This window comes from Corvus cornix, chromosome 7 (genome assembly GCF_000738735.6).
Source record: "Corvus cornix cornix isolate S_Up_H32 chromosome 7, ASM73873v5, whole genome shotgun sequence".
Lineage (NCBI taxonomy): Eukaryota > Metazoa > Chordata > Aves > Passeriformes > Corvidae > Corvus > Corvus cornix.
The window spans coordinates 18,794,202-18,808,566 of record NC_046337.1 but is presented as its reverse complement, the minus strand read 5'-3'; the positions used below and the strand labels follow the sequence as shown (position 1 = coordinate 18,808,566).

At 36.7% G+C, this 14,365-nt stretch overlaps 1 protein-coding gene and 1 long non-coding RNA gene across 8 annotated transcripts in view; one reads left to right on the top strand and one right to left on the bottom strand.

Annotated features, from left to right (window-relative positions):
• The window catches only part of LOC104693909 (sodium channel protein type 2 subunit alpha-like), a 69,609-nt gene extending 65,811 nt beyond the window's left edge, over nt 1–3,798 (top strand). For all 4 annotated transcript variants that reach the window (XM_010406847.4, XM_039554934.1, XM_039554933.1 and 1 more), the window contains one exon: nt 176–3,798. In XM_010406847.4, coding sequence (XP_010405149.3) covers nt 176–1,359 — 1,184 coding nt within the window. In that variant the 3' untranslated portion in view covers nt 1,360–3,798. The remainder of the gene's footprint in view (nt 1–175) is intronic.
• Nucleotides 1–14,365, bottom strand: part of LOC104693911 — a 109,377-nt gene that overhangs the window by 78,057 nt on the left and 16,955 nt on the right. The window lies entirely within an intron of this gene.

The window sequence follows — 14,365 nt, the reverse complement described above, 5'->3', positions numbered from 1 at the left end:
TTTCTAAAAGTGCTGGGAAAAAATTCTAAAATTATCTGTAGCAGATAAAATTTACCTCCAGTTATATTTTCCACTAGTTCCACCACTAGAGTTGGGGGGGTTTCTTGTACTTTTTTGTGGAAAATGTAATCTGTGTTAAAAAGTTACTCTCTTAGTTTATTTTTATGTTTCACAGGTATGTTTCTAGCTGAGGTGATTGAAAAGTACTTCGTGTCACCCACTTTGTTCAGAGTCGTGCGACTTGCCAGAATCGGTCGAATCCTGCGCCTCATTAAGGGCGCTAAGGGAATCCGCACTCTTCTTTTTGCTCTGATGATGTCTCTTCCTGCTTTGTTCAACATTGGGCTGCTGCTCTTCCTGGTCATGTTCATCTATGCCATATTTGGCATGTCCAACTTTGCCTATGTCAAGAAGGAAGGTGGGATTGATGACATGTTCAACTTTGAAACGTTTGGCAACAGCATGATCTGCCTGTTTCAGATCACCACGTCCGCGGGCTGGGATGGTTTGCTCGCCCCAATTCTTAACAGTGGGGTGCCAGACTGTGACCCCCATAAAGATCATCCAGGGAGTTCTGTGAAAGGTGACTGTGGCAACCCTTCTGTTGGGATTTTCTTCTTTGTCAGCTACATTATCATATCCTTTCTGGTAGTGGTGAACATGTACATCGCTGTGATTTTGGAGAACTTCAGTGTTGCTACTGAAGAAAGTGCTGAACCCTTGGGCGAGGATGACTTTGAGATGTTCTATGAGGTTTGGGAAAAATATGATCCCGATGCAACACAATTCATAGAATATAGCAAACTGTCTGATTTTGCAGCTTCTCTAGATCCTCCTCTTAATATACCAAAACCAAACACAATTCATCTTATTGCAATGGATCTGCCCATGGTGAGCGGTGACAGAATTCACTGCCTTGACATCTTGTTTGCTTTCACAAAGCGTGTATTGGGGGAAAGTGGGGAGATGGACAACCTCAGAATACAGATGGAAGATCGGTTTATGGCAGCCAATCCTTCTAAAGTCTCCTATGAACCAATTACAACCACATTGAAACGAAAACAGGAGGAGGTGTCTGCTGTCATCATTCAGCGTGCTTACAGACGTCACCTTTTAAGACAGTCAGTAAAGAAGCTTTCATTTATGTACCAGAAAGATGGGGGTGATCTGCTTATCAAAAAAGATATGATTGTTGTTAAGCTAAGTGAAAACTCACCTCCAGAGAAAATGGATATGTCTGTGTCCACCACAGCTCCACCTTCTTATGATAGTGTAACAAAACCAGAAAAAGAGAAATATGAAGATGACAAATCAGAAAAGGAAGACAAAGGAAAAGACAGAAGAGGAAACAAAAAGTAAAAGGCACAGGTTATCCATGATGAATGTTCACAGGCTTGAAAAGATTATGTTTTTTTCAATAGTACTCTTACTGGAGGATTTTGCCAAAATTATAAGTTTTTACCTGTTTACCCACTGCTGCAGTCTTGGACTGCCTGTCCAAGACAATGGTCCTTCACTAGTAAACTCTTGATCTGTAACAGGGAAAAAAAAACTTGCAGAACAACAGTTTTGATTATCAGCTGTTACTAATTGAGAGGAGACAGAAAATTTCTACTTGGACTATAGGAACCCTTAATGGGTCCTAATAAGCCTGTATTTTTGTGGAATAAGTGTATCCACTGTGTACATTTCATCTCCTGTGTTCCTTGTGTGTCTGTTCTTGTTCATGATCTTATTTGCTTTAATGACATACTGCTTTATTAATTCTGCTGTGCTGAGAGAAAAAAATCTAAATACTCTTTATTCAGATAAACATTAAATACTAGATAATACTCTTATGTGCGGAGGAACACAAATGTCAGGAATACATAATTATGGCATCATTTTATGAACATAGTTCTCTTCAAGCCACTTCTAAATGCAAAAAAACCAAGATTCCAGATTATCGAACCTCTGGATCTAGATCAAAGTAGGAGCAAACTATAAAAAAACCAACAGAGTCCAGATAGAGAATTTATCAGTAAATCAAACAAGGAAATAATTGTCACAGAACAGAGATTGGTAGCTTAGTCTTTTAAGTTTAATATATTTATTTTTAATGTCTTTTACTACTTCTTAATTTATTGTACTGTCCATTTCAGGTACAGTGGTTTAAATAAATGATGCTACACAGAGCTCCTGTTCTGAAAATTGTGAAGCTATAAAAAAAATTACTTTTAGAATACAAGATATCTCATAATTCCTGAAACATTCCAACAATTCTTTACACAGAAAAGCTACAAATGCCAAATTCTGCCTATGGGAAATTATTTTTTTTTTTTTTTAAAGTGGTATGTTTTGACCCTGTAATATTGTGAGTAGCTTCCATACTTTATTCCAAAGTCTGTTGTTACACTTCTTATTTCTCATGAGTGTATCCCACTTAGGAAAATAATCAAAGCTATGAGTATAAGTTGATAGCAGATTACCTTTGGGTACAAATACTACCTTAATGTATACGTCAGATTTAAATTTCCCTGCTTAGGAAGGATGGATCATGCCAGAAACAAAAAATATGTACTTCAGAGAGGTGATTTTGACACCCCCATGGCACTTTAGTCAGGCTTCCACTGTAACGTAACCTTCCGTAGAGAGCTGAGATGACCAAAAAGATGTACTCCAATCAGCTTTGTCCTGCACTGGGGTTTATATGACTTTTTTCACATTCAGGCTGACACTATATATGTAAGTAAAATACCCTCTGTTATTTAATCAGTTGTTTTACACAGTGGTACCTTTTTGAACAAAGAGACAATGACCTAATTACCGTATATGTGTCAAATGTGTACCCTAGCAAGTTAGCTTACAACATTTCAATAGATATTTTAGTATATTCTGTGGTACTCCAAATAATTGGAAGCTCTAACTGATGCATGCTTGCTGCTATTATCCTACAGCTATTAAAGTTTAACATGGGAAGAGATGTGAGTGGTAAAAAGAAAAAAACTGTTTGACAAGACCATCATTCCTCCTACCAGTAAGCAATAGTTTGCTGCTATTAAAGATTTTATTTTGTTTGAGTGTTGTAATCAGCAAATACACAGTAAGTTATTGGACTATACAGGACAAATAGATGGCTTAAAATATGGGGCTAAAAAAAAATTATATGTCTATTCTTTTTATTTTTAAAATAGTTTTATTTTATAACATTTCATACTTACTATAAGAAATTACACTTATTTTCCTGTTGCTATTAATTTTTATTGCCGTCTGTCTTTGACACTTTATGGTTTGGAAACCCAGGATACAAAATGTAATTGAAAACTTCTGCTAATTACTTTAAACAGCTTTTAATAAGGAATAATTTAAAAACAAATGGACAGTACCATTTTTTTTTTCTGATCCATAGGTAGGTCTTTTTACGTGAAACAAGATAGAAGGCTTTTTTTTTTTTTTTTAGTTAAAATCCTGTCTGTTGATTTTCAGGGTAATCTTAGTCATAGGAACATTGCTTTTTCCCCAGAGATAGTCTCACACTGTCCACTTTGCTTATTGGTACACATTGCAGTCGAAACACTTTAAATATAATTTGTTCCTCAAAAATCTTCCTTCATGAGGATGAATAGTGAACTTGTGCAATGGGCAGTGAAACATTTTGCATTTCTTACAAAAGAACTAGAATATAGTTGGGCTCCTGCTTTTATAGAAATTATTGCCTCATAGTGTACTGATAAACTGCATGCAGGAAGTTGTTTTACCAAAACTAACTAACTACATTGCGAACAACCCAAAAGAATAAAGATAACCTTTTTATGTAAATATTTTAGTCTTCGTCTTTTATTTTATGAAGTTTATAAAGATTAACAAGTAATGGTTGGTAAAATTAGGGGGAGCCACTTCAGCAGTGAGGTGATTTAGACATCTAGATCACGTTGCATCATGACTTAAGATCAGTATCAACTTGTCACCATCTAGATGAAATGAAATGCTGATGTTTTCCTGACCAGAGGAGTTTTTCTAGAATTCAGAAAAAAACCCCATTCAACTATGTGTCTTTTTGTCAAATTTTTGAGTTGCCCAGGAAGAGCTCCAGTGATACTCTTTATTGGGCAAGTCCAATGCAGGATGGCTCCACAGCTGCTCACTGCTCACCCTGGCGTAGGTGACCTGGGATCTGTCGCCAAAATAACTCCATGCGAGCATAACAGAGTTGCTTTAATCCCTTTCCCTCTGAAAAAATCCATGCTTGCCTAGAGAGGGAACAAGAGGTGTTAGAGGTTTTAGTGGCCATGTCAGGCAGCTGATGCCTTTGTAGAGGCTCAGGCCTGGTCCCTGGCAGGTGGTTGCTGCATGCAGGTGGCAGGGTGAGGGACACGGGGTGTGCACTGGACCTGGGCATGGGGTAATTAATGCTTTTTTTTATTTTTTTTTGTTCTCATTTCTTTTGTGAAGTGTAGCTGCTGTATAATTGGGCCAATATAGCTAACAGGAAAAAACCCTGAACTAGGCTGTGCTTTGAAGGACAATGGTTTTAGTAGCTAGACCTGATTTGAATTAATATGTTTTTTCAATCCAGAAAGCTAGGGTTTTAATATGTTAGTTACTAACAATAATTACATATTAATCTAATTATGTAAGTACTTTTGAAAAATATTGGTCATGCTCTTAAATTACTGTTTAAAGAATAAAGTTGAGTCAGTGCTGGTTGAGTGTGTAGTTAACTTAAAAATTCTATGTGGAATAAGCACAAAATATTTGTGATAATTTTTCTACAAATTTGGTAGTGTACAGAAGTATGTAAGGTCATTTATAAAATCATTTTACCCTATGAAATTTCTATTATTTTTGAAGTTATGACTATTGAATCAATAATCTAACTGAAGTCACTCCATTTTTAGTATCTCAAATGCAACATTTTAGTCCTTTACAAAAAATGTAGTATATTTTTGGATTTCAAGTGTATATATTTGAATAAATTTGTAAATTTGTAAATTTATATTTCTTTGAAATGTTTCCAGTATACCTTGAAGGTAAAAAGCTTATGGAAGACACAGTTGACTTGCAGACCTTCTCCTTAACCTGAAGGTATAAAATAAATCCATGTTTTAGTGTGATAGTTGTTTCAGCTAATATTGTGCAAAGCATTAAGCAAAATTCCTAGAACAGTAGGATACTGCACTCTCTTACTGTCCCAGCTCACAGAGAAGGAAGAATTAATAAGAAAAGCTCCCTTAAAATTGCCTCAGAAATGCTTTGTTTATTCTCTCTTACTAACCCAGGAATGTAGGCGTATTTTACTTTGTGAAGGTGTCATCAACATCCAGCTCCCCTCTCCACCCTCCAAAAAAGCCCCAACTAAGCCCCAAACCTGTACAGGAACATAAAAGGGGAACATTTCTGGAATTTTTCAAATCCTGGCCTGGCTCAACCTTGTAATAAAACTCTGTTTCATTTCTAAGGACAAGACTTGTCCTGCATCCATCAAACAAAATCACTTGTAAAAATGAAAAAGGGAGAGAGAGCAGGGGGAATAGGTAGGATATTGTTCATTCGCTTGTTTTCATGAAGAGGCCTTAAATAGGTCCTGGGTTTGTCCGTATTTTCCAGCAGGAATTTGTGTTGCTGGGGCCCCGGGCTCGGGGCGGTGGGAGCATCTCCCGGCCGCTGGCGCGGCTGGTCCGGAGCTGCAGCCGGCAGAGGGCACGAGCCGGGTGCTGTCGGTGCCACAGGCGGCACCGACAAACACAAACTGCGGGCACAGGCACAGGGGAGAGCCCAGGCTGGCAGAGAATTGACGGATTCTGTGCTTGTTACAACCTGATAATGCGTCAGGTTGTGTAAAGATAGGTTTGTTGTTAATACTTTTTTGTGACTGAATCAGCAGCTGCTTGGATTTCAGTTCTGTGCCCTGTAAGACATGTGGACCTATATCCAGACCTGATACAACGTTGGTTAAGAACTGCCATGCTCATCTGAGCGTACTAAACTACAGCTGAAGGGCTTTGATGCACCGAGGAATTCCTCAAATAGGTTTAGGTTTACTTTTATTAATAGGCATTATTCATCTAATCCCACAGTGCACCCCTGAAACAGCCCCCACCTTCTAAAAGAATCACGTATCAAAGTACCTGTGTCGTTTGCATGGCAAACAGTGATGTATATAATGAAATATTATTAAAAACGCAGGGATTTTTTGGACATAGAAAATCCTTATGATAATCGTTCTATAGTATAGATTGAGAAAGGCTTATCTAGCTCAGTAAGGCATTAGGAGAAATAATCTGAAATCTCTGCAGTATAGGAATATTTAATGGCTCATGAATCTCTGCATTAGCAACATCTTTTTCAGTGGGGGATGGTACTGTTTCTTTCATTCTCTGAGCACAACCAGGTTTTGTCTATGTGATACAGCATGCAGGCTCTGTCACTCAGCATATTTATTTTTCCTTGCTGATCAGTGGGAGCTGTTGCACTGTGGAAAGAGACATATTCTAGTGCTTGCCTTAAAAAAAAAAAAAAAGACACTGCAGTGTAACCCAAGCAAAGTAAACTGCGGCACATTCTCATCCCTCTGGAGAGGGAAAATTGCATGCTGAAGCACACATGAAGTCTGCTGCAAGAAAAGCTTTTGATGAAAATAAGGAATGACACTTCATAAACAATTTATAACAATCAAACCCTGCAGTTCCAGACATGCTCTGCACTTCCATTTTCTATTGTCTTAAAAGCATGTTACTTTGTCTTTAACAGCAATCTTAATACTAATCTTTGTGGAATGTGACAGCTGATTAAAAAACAGCACAATATATTTTTCAGAAAATATGTATGTGAAATAGAACATAATAAATTGTTTTCATTTCCAAAGTAGTAAGTATCTGTAACAGTCATATTTTAAAATGGTCAGAGAATTACGTGCTGTATTGCTATTTGCAATATTGCTTTATAAAAAAGTCATGCTTGCAGCTACCATAGCAACCCCTGTCATGTGGTACTTCTTGACTGCCAAGCTGTATAGTAGCTTTATGCTCATATTCTGCAGCCATACTTGCATTAATATCTTTATATAGTGATAAGAAGAAATTTTATCTGCATCCACAACATAATGCAAACTGAACTATGCCAGCAGTGGTCTCAAGTTCATGGTCTCAGGCAGGCAAAAAGTTAAAATACTCTCTGCAATAATTAACATTGTGAATACCTTTTCTCTTGTCTTAACTTCTTCATGGCCCTGGTGGCTGTCAAATGTGGTCTTACAATGATTCCTGCAGCATTGCTGCAAATACTAGTATATTTATTTATGTAGATGGAAAGCAGCTGCTCATGCTCTAACTGTATAACGTTGGAAATTGGATGTGATTTATGTGATACTGAATAGGTGGGCAGATAAATGCAGGGTCCTGATAGCCTCTGTCTGGAACTGCATGTACATCCAAGAAAAAAATTTCAGAGTGATGCTAAAGAGCACTGCTTTACCACTCTTGCTTTCTCATTTATTTGAAAAGCAGTTACTTGAAATTTCATTTATCTATGTTTCATTAATCTTTCACAATTTTGTTATTTTTTATAATACTAGAAGAACAAAGGAAGGAAAATGTTTTGAATAGACAGTAATCAATGATATATGAAGACAACATAATACAATGTTGACGTGATTTTCTACTTGTACTTCAGGATTAAAACCTTTTTTTCACAGTTGAATTCTACTACATATAAGGAGAGCATCCAACAGGAAATTTCAAAAGGTACATAGAAGAAGTAACAGGAAAAGAAATTACAGTGCTGATATTACTGACAGGTTACTAATGGGAAGTCTTTTGTAGAAGTTAATTGGAAGTTGATGAACTCTGAAAATAAAAGATTTTGCCACAGAGCATGGAGTAAGAAAAATCTGCAGCAGAGTACAATTAGAAATTATTGTCTTACACATGGAACTGTTTTATTTTTGTGATCAGAGAGAAAACTTCATACTAAAACCTAGGATCAAAAAATACATATTTGTTAATATACAAACCACATCTATGTCTGTGTACTCTATTTATTCATATCTATTACCATATAAATGTCTTTAGAAATTTTAGAGTTTAAAAATTCTCTAATTTTTTTTAAGAAAAACAGAGAAAAGGTGAAATAGGAAGGCAGGTGGGTTCAACTTTTCTGTATTGCTTGGTACCTACTCACATTCCAGCTTCCCTTTTCCTGTTCCACTATCAATCCCTTTGCATGAGATGAAGGTTTCACATGACAATTCAGACTGATGTGGTGGAATGCAATCTTTTTAAAAATCCCTTATGAAGTAAAACAAAATGCCTTTTCCTCTCCAAAGGACAGAAAAAGGTTGAGTTTGCAGGTCTCCCTAGAACTGTCAGTTATATAGTGTCCAAAAACCACTTGCTCAATTATTGGCTTTTTAAAAGTTCTGTGTTGTTGAGTCAAAGGAACTGCATTTGAAAGGTTTCCTCAGTGTTTCCTCAGTATTTATTCATACATATGACATAGAATTAAACATTGCATTCTTCAGAGCTGCATATTTAGTCTACAATCTCTTTTGCCTCTGGTCTTATGGAAGTATATTTGTGGAAGTCTAAAGGAAGAGAATGTAAGTAGGTAGGTAAGAGCCTACACCTATTCCTCTACACATAGGTTCTTTTCTGACTTTAAGGTAACCAGTAGAGTATAATTGCATCTCCTTTCGTTTTCCTTCCTGTTCTGTTCCCAGTCTGGAAGAGAGAAGAGTTGCCTTTCAAGCAGGAAGGCCACAAATCAATTTATTGTTGCAGATGGTTCAAATACTGGAGCTGAAGAGTAACTGGATCAGCTGCATCAGTTTTTTCACGTATGACAGCACCAGCAAATGATGGTAGGTAACCTCATTAACAAATAGACTTCAGCAGCAATTAGAATAAATGTTAAAGAGTGAAGAGAGAAGACAATTGCTGTTTAAAAACAAAAATTAGAGACAAGGTCTTTTAGGGTTTATAGGTAATTTTATTCCACATAAAATTACAACTTTGTGTATGAATTCTTTAAAGGGCAGATGCAGAATACTCAGACCTCCCTCGTGGGGATAAAGGACATTCAGAAGTGATTTTAAATAATGTTGAAACATGGCAAAAATACCGCCTTAAAATGTCCCATTTAACTGCAAGCAGAGGCAGATAAAAGTTGATACTCAGAGACTGATAAACAACTTACTTCCTCCTTTTGCTTATCTTTTTCATATAGAGAACTTGTTTCTGTCTCTTTGAGACTTGTCCCATCTGATGAAAGTAATATGGACTTTTGTAAAGTATCTGGTCTGTTCATTACCTTGTGAGAGTTTCTTTTGGTGTGACTCCATTTTCTTATCAGTTTAGACTATAGTTAAATGTCAGGACAATTTCAGCTATGAACTTCCCTAGCTCTTTAAAATTTTTTTCATGGTGCCTAAGGGCTTTTCTGAAATTTTTCTAATCTATAACTAATCTGGCACAATGCAATCTAAACTTCCACTAAATTTCTAGTCTTTCTGAGCACAACTGGGATGCTGGTCTGAAAAACCTTCCTTGAATATTACTGGCTGCTGGCCATTCTGACAGTGAAAAAAAACATTAATGCCAGAAAGCCACCAGAGGTGGTACCAAGATAATCCAAGGTTTATCTTATTCCCAGGGTGAGAGATTGACCAATAAATTGCTTTCTGATTCTTCCCAGCCTGTTGATTGCACATGCACTGGATAAGTCATGGTAGTTACCAAGAAGGAAGAAAGTTCTTTCAGCACACCACAAACAACTGCCCAGCATCTTAATGCTTCAATAAGTCTGTAAAAGCACAACAGTCAACAGGTCCCTTCTCCACCTGCACGCTGCAGTGAGAGTTTTGAGTGCATAACTGCCAATGTCTGTTGTGGATGAGGCAGGGTTTCTCCAGCCCATTTTTCTGCTCTGTTTACCGGGCTGTGAGATGAGGGAAATAAGTGAAGGTATGGAAAGGAGGAGAACCAACTCAGTTCAGAAAGCTGGGCAGAGGGGGGATAAAGACAGAGGAACAAAATGAAGCCGGGCAGTAACTTCTGTTCCAGACTGTCAAAGGTTGAATTAGCTTAACTGGTTTAATTTAGTATTAGGAAAAATTATGTCAGAAAATTGTGAGTCCACTGAAAATATGAACTTGATATCAATGAGGATTCTTTAGCGTAAGAGGTATTGAGCAATTGCACAGCTACCTTTGTATTTATAAAACCTGTAGGGTTGAGAATTTCTGCCTGTTTCTGATCAGTTTATATATTATATAATAATAATATAATAATATAATAATACAATATATTATATATGTATTACTGCAGATTTGTCTGAAGTCATGCAGATCTATTACTGTCAGTTACACTAACGTGTTATGAGGAATTGTTGCAATTACAGATAGTTGGTGTATTTCAGTTAACATTACATATCCTTACCCTTTCCTAATCTTAGTTGTAGCAGAGGAGTTGGGTCAGGTCATTGGTTTTTATTGATGCTGTCCCCTGATACTTCTAGAAACTAGAATTGTTTGGGACTTTGAAAGAACTTTTAAAAACACGGGTACATTTATATTCCAATATAACTGAAGAATACTCCAAGTGGCTCAGAAATTTTTTTTTTAGGATACATTGACAATTTAGCAGTTCCTTCCCAACTCAGCTGTGAAAGGCATTGCAGAAAAGCAACGTCAAAGTGTTTAGGAAAAGAATTTATTAGAGTGCTGTTAGGTACTTTCAATGTTCAGGGTTTATGTAAGAGATACATTAACACAGCTGCTGGACAGTGCATGGGCACAGGGAAGTTAGGGTCAAATCTTACCAATAAAGTGAATTTTCCTGATCTTGAGTGACTTAGAAAAAAAATGCCATTCTTTACATATTATTAAGGCAAAATTATTTTCTTATTTTGTAGACTTACATCAAATTATTTACCAGCATTCCAGTTTCCTTCCCTAAAATATATTGCATCAATCTTGACTCTCCTGATTCAGTGTGAATATAGTAATACTGACAGCCATAATGTTTATAAACCTAGTTATCATACAATCATGATTTAATTTAAGTAGGTATATTTTATATCTCTCTTGCTTTCTCTTTCCCTCCTTAGCATTCTTGACGTCTCTGGTGAGCAAGGTCTGGTGCTGGTGACTCACTGTGATTTTTGTTTCAGTAGCACTTCTGACAGCTGACATCTCTGAAAGTGGCTTATCATTACTAATTGTCAAGTGAAAGGTCTAAATTAGGCCATGGTTTCACAAACATATTTAACTGCCATAAGGTGGCAATGTAAGTGAAAGAAGTAGTCCTTTCCCCCCCAGTTAGAACAACCATTTTTACTTCCCTGCAGCAGACTGGATTGGGGAACTAAAACCAGCAAGAACAGAAAAAGTTTATCCTTAACCTAGATAATTTTTCCATTCAATTCACTCAACTTCAAGTACTATGGTGTGTGGTTACAGATTTTCTGATTCAGTTGTCTCTACCATAGTTTCTAAGTTACGAAATAATGCTATTAAAAAAACACCCTAACAACAAAGAAACAAAACAAATGAACAAACAAAAAAGCCAACACCAAAACCCAGGAAAAAACACCACAAAGCCCCACAAAACCCAACAAATAAAAATGAAAGAGGACATTTACAGAAACTTGGAAACTCAACACCATTGTATTAGAACTTTAATTATGACTACTGAAAAACTTGTCTGTGTACACCTAATATTTCAAGTTTCAGTTTATTTATAAATTTTTGTTCTGCTAAGTAGATTTTTTAAAAAGCACCATTGTCTGGTATTGTATTCCTTTAAGCTGTGTCAGTAGTTTCGATGAGTCACCTCACAGCTAATCTTATGTTCTTCTCCAAGTTTAATCACAATAATTAAAATATACTCAAGAGCAGCTTTTACTTACATTTTTGGCTGATATGAAAATGTACCTTGGCAGAGGCAAAGTGAGATGGCAGCAGGATGGGTGTGTTAAGGCAGAAGCAGTGATCCGGGGAGGGAGGAGGAGAACCCAATATTGCAGTTTGGCAACTACCATAGACAAGAGATACAATAACTTTGGTATGTGGGAATTGTCTAAAATCTGGGATAAGCAGTAAGACGACATCCGTTCAGTGAATTTACTTTCACTTTAAAGTTGACCTTCACCTTTTGGTTGTATGTCCCTGTATTATTTATTCCGCGAAGATCTGTGAATTTTTAGACTCGTAAAAAAATTAAAAATTGTTAGGTTGGGTTGCTTTCTGTATTTTGAGCGTGCATAATAAATGATTAGTGAAGAAAGCATAGAATCTGGGGATTAGTATAATTTCCTCTTCGGGATTTGCATAACTTGAAAGTGCATCATGTGTAACTGCCTTTGCCATAGCCATGTTTTCCAAGGATCACAAGAGATTTTTTTAAGGAATGTTTATTAAATTAAAGATAAATCTTTGAATTCCAGAGATCTTTTTATGAAGCAAGTGACTCCATGACTTTTTTTACAAAATAGGCTTTGTACATGTTTATTATCATGCAGTTGATTTTTTTTTCTATTTCTACACTAATTTTTCTTAAGGTATTCAGAGTCAAAAATAGGGACTTTTATCTCTTTAATTATTTCTTTATTTCTGACAGGATGTGTTATAATAATAATAGGAATATTAAGACATAATCTCCATGAGGTAGGTTTTTTTTCATCCTACCATCCTGCCACCCCACCTCTAATGGCTTTTTATCACTTTTGGCTGCCTCAGTTTATCAACCTGAGTCATGCCATAAGGAAGCAAACTCTACCTAAGCTGAATGGAAGGATTCCCAGATGGTGATTTTTTTAAGTCATCGTGATATTGTTATTTCACATTTGTGAACAAGATTGAAAAATTCTCCCTGTCTCAAGCCCCTTCTCAATCATTACATTTCAGAAATGCAGCTTCTAGCAGCACTATACCTTTTGATAAAGAACATACATAAATTTGCTTCTTTGAATACCCATTTTTTCTGATATGTAAGCCATGCATTTGAAAATAAGTGATTAACCTAATTCATACATATGTAATATAATTATACATGCCTTAGTAATAGAAAAAATTATATTTTCTTAGCTTTAAAGGATTTAATCAGAACAGGACTCCCCTACAAATGAATAGAATGATCCTTCTTCATTTTTGGGCTCTCCGCCAAGATTCCTGAGTATGGCAAAAAAAATTAGACTGAAGACTTTAAAATTAGATCTCACCTGTCTCTTCACAAATGCTATTAACGTGGAAGAACTAACTCACTTGGATTCTGGGCTCAGTAAATGTACCAAGATTTTGGGGGCTAAAATGTAGATACTGGGTTGATTCTGCAGCATGCTTGCTGAGCAGGGTGTTAGATTTTGGAAGCAGGCTGCCAGCATGCTCTGCAGCAGTTTGCAGGTGTAAGGACAGCAACCTCTAGCAGTTTGTGCTTTCAGAAATCCACTGATATTGTTGATGCCTTTAAGATCATCTCTTTAAGAGCATATTTAAGAGAATATTGAGAAATTCAATAAATTTCTGCTTCCTTAGAGGCTTATGGAATAAATCAGTGCTATGAAGTAGGTATAAACTGGCTAAAATGTCTTCTTCACTACACAGACTTAGGGAAGTGTGTATGTTACTGCAGGAAATAGTAACAAACCTGCTAGTGCTAGTTCTTACATATGTAAGAACAGGTACTGGTAGTGACTCTTAAGCCTTTGTGGGTTCTGTTCAAAGTGCAGAATGTAAACTAATCGAATAATGACTTCGATAATTAAAAAGAAAGAAAAATAAAAAGCCAGTAGTATTCACAGTCACAATATTTTTGGGATTAAATGGGAGAAAAAAAGACCCAGAATAGTGCCTGTGAATTTATTATTTCAAGGCGAATGGTAGACATGTGCTTATTAGTTGTGTTTTGCTGATTTTTTTTTCAGGGCAAAATTGAAAGACTGATTGCATGTGCCATGCAAAGCAATGCTAGTGCATGGTAACTTGAGGAATAGCCAGGAATGGTGGCAAAAAGCTGCAGGCGGGTGGCTCCTACAGTGGGTAATTGAGCGAAGTGTGAAGTTATTCGCCTGTAAACAAAGCAGCCAGCCATCACTTTGAGCCGTGTTTTACTGGTAATTAAAAACCTACACAGTAAATCAGCTGGAGAGGTGTACATTTACACCTGTGGGGAGGGAGGCATCAGGTTCAGAGAGCCTGAGACTTCTGTGTCATAAAAACAGGCTGATTCCAGTAGGTTCATCTATGGGGAAGGATGTGGAGGTGGTGGCAAGGAGAGCAACACCTAAAAAGCCAAGTGCCATCATTTGGTGACATAGCTAGACCTAAGTGCGTTTGTGTGATTCTGTGCCTGAACCCATCACACTCAGAGTACACAGACACGTGGGAATAGGT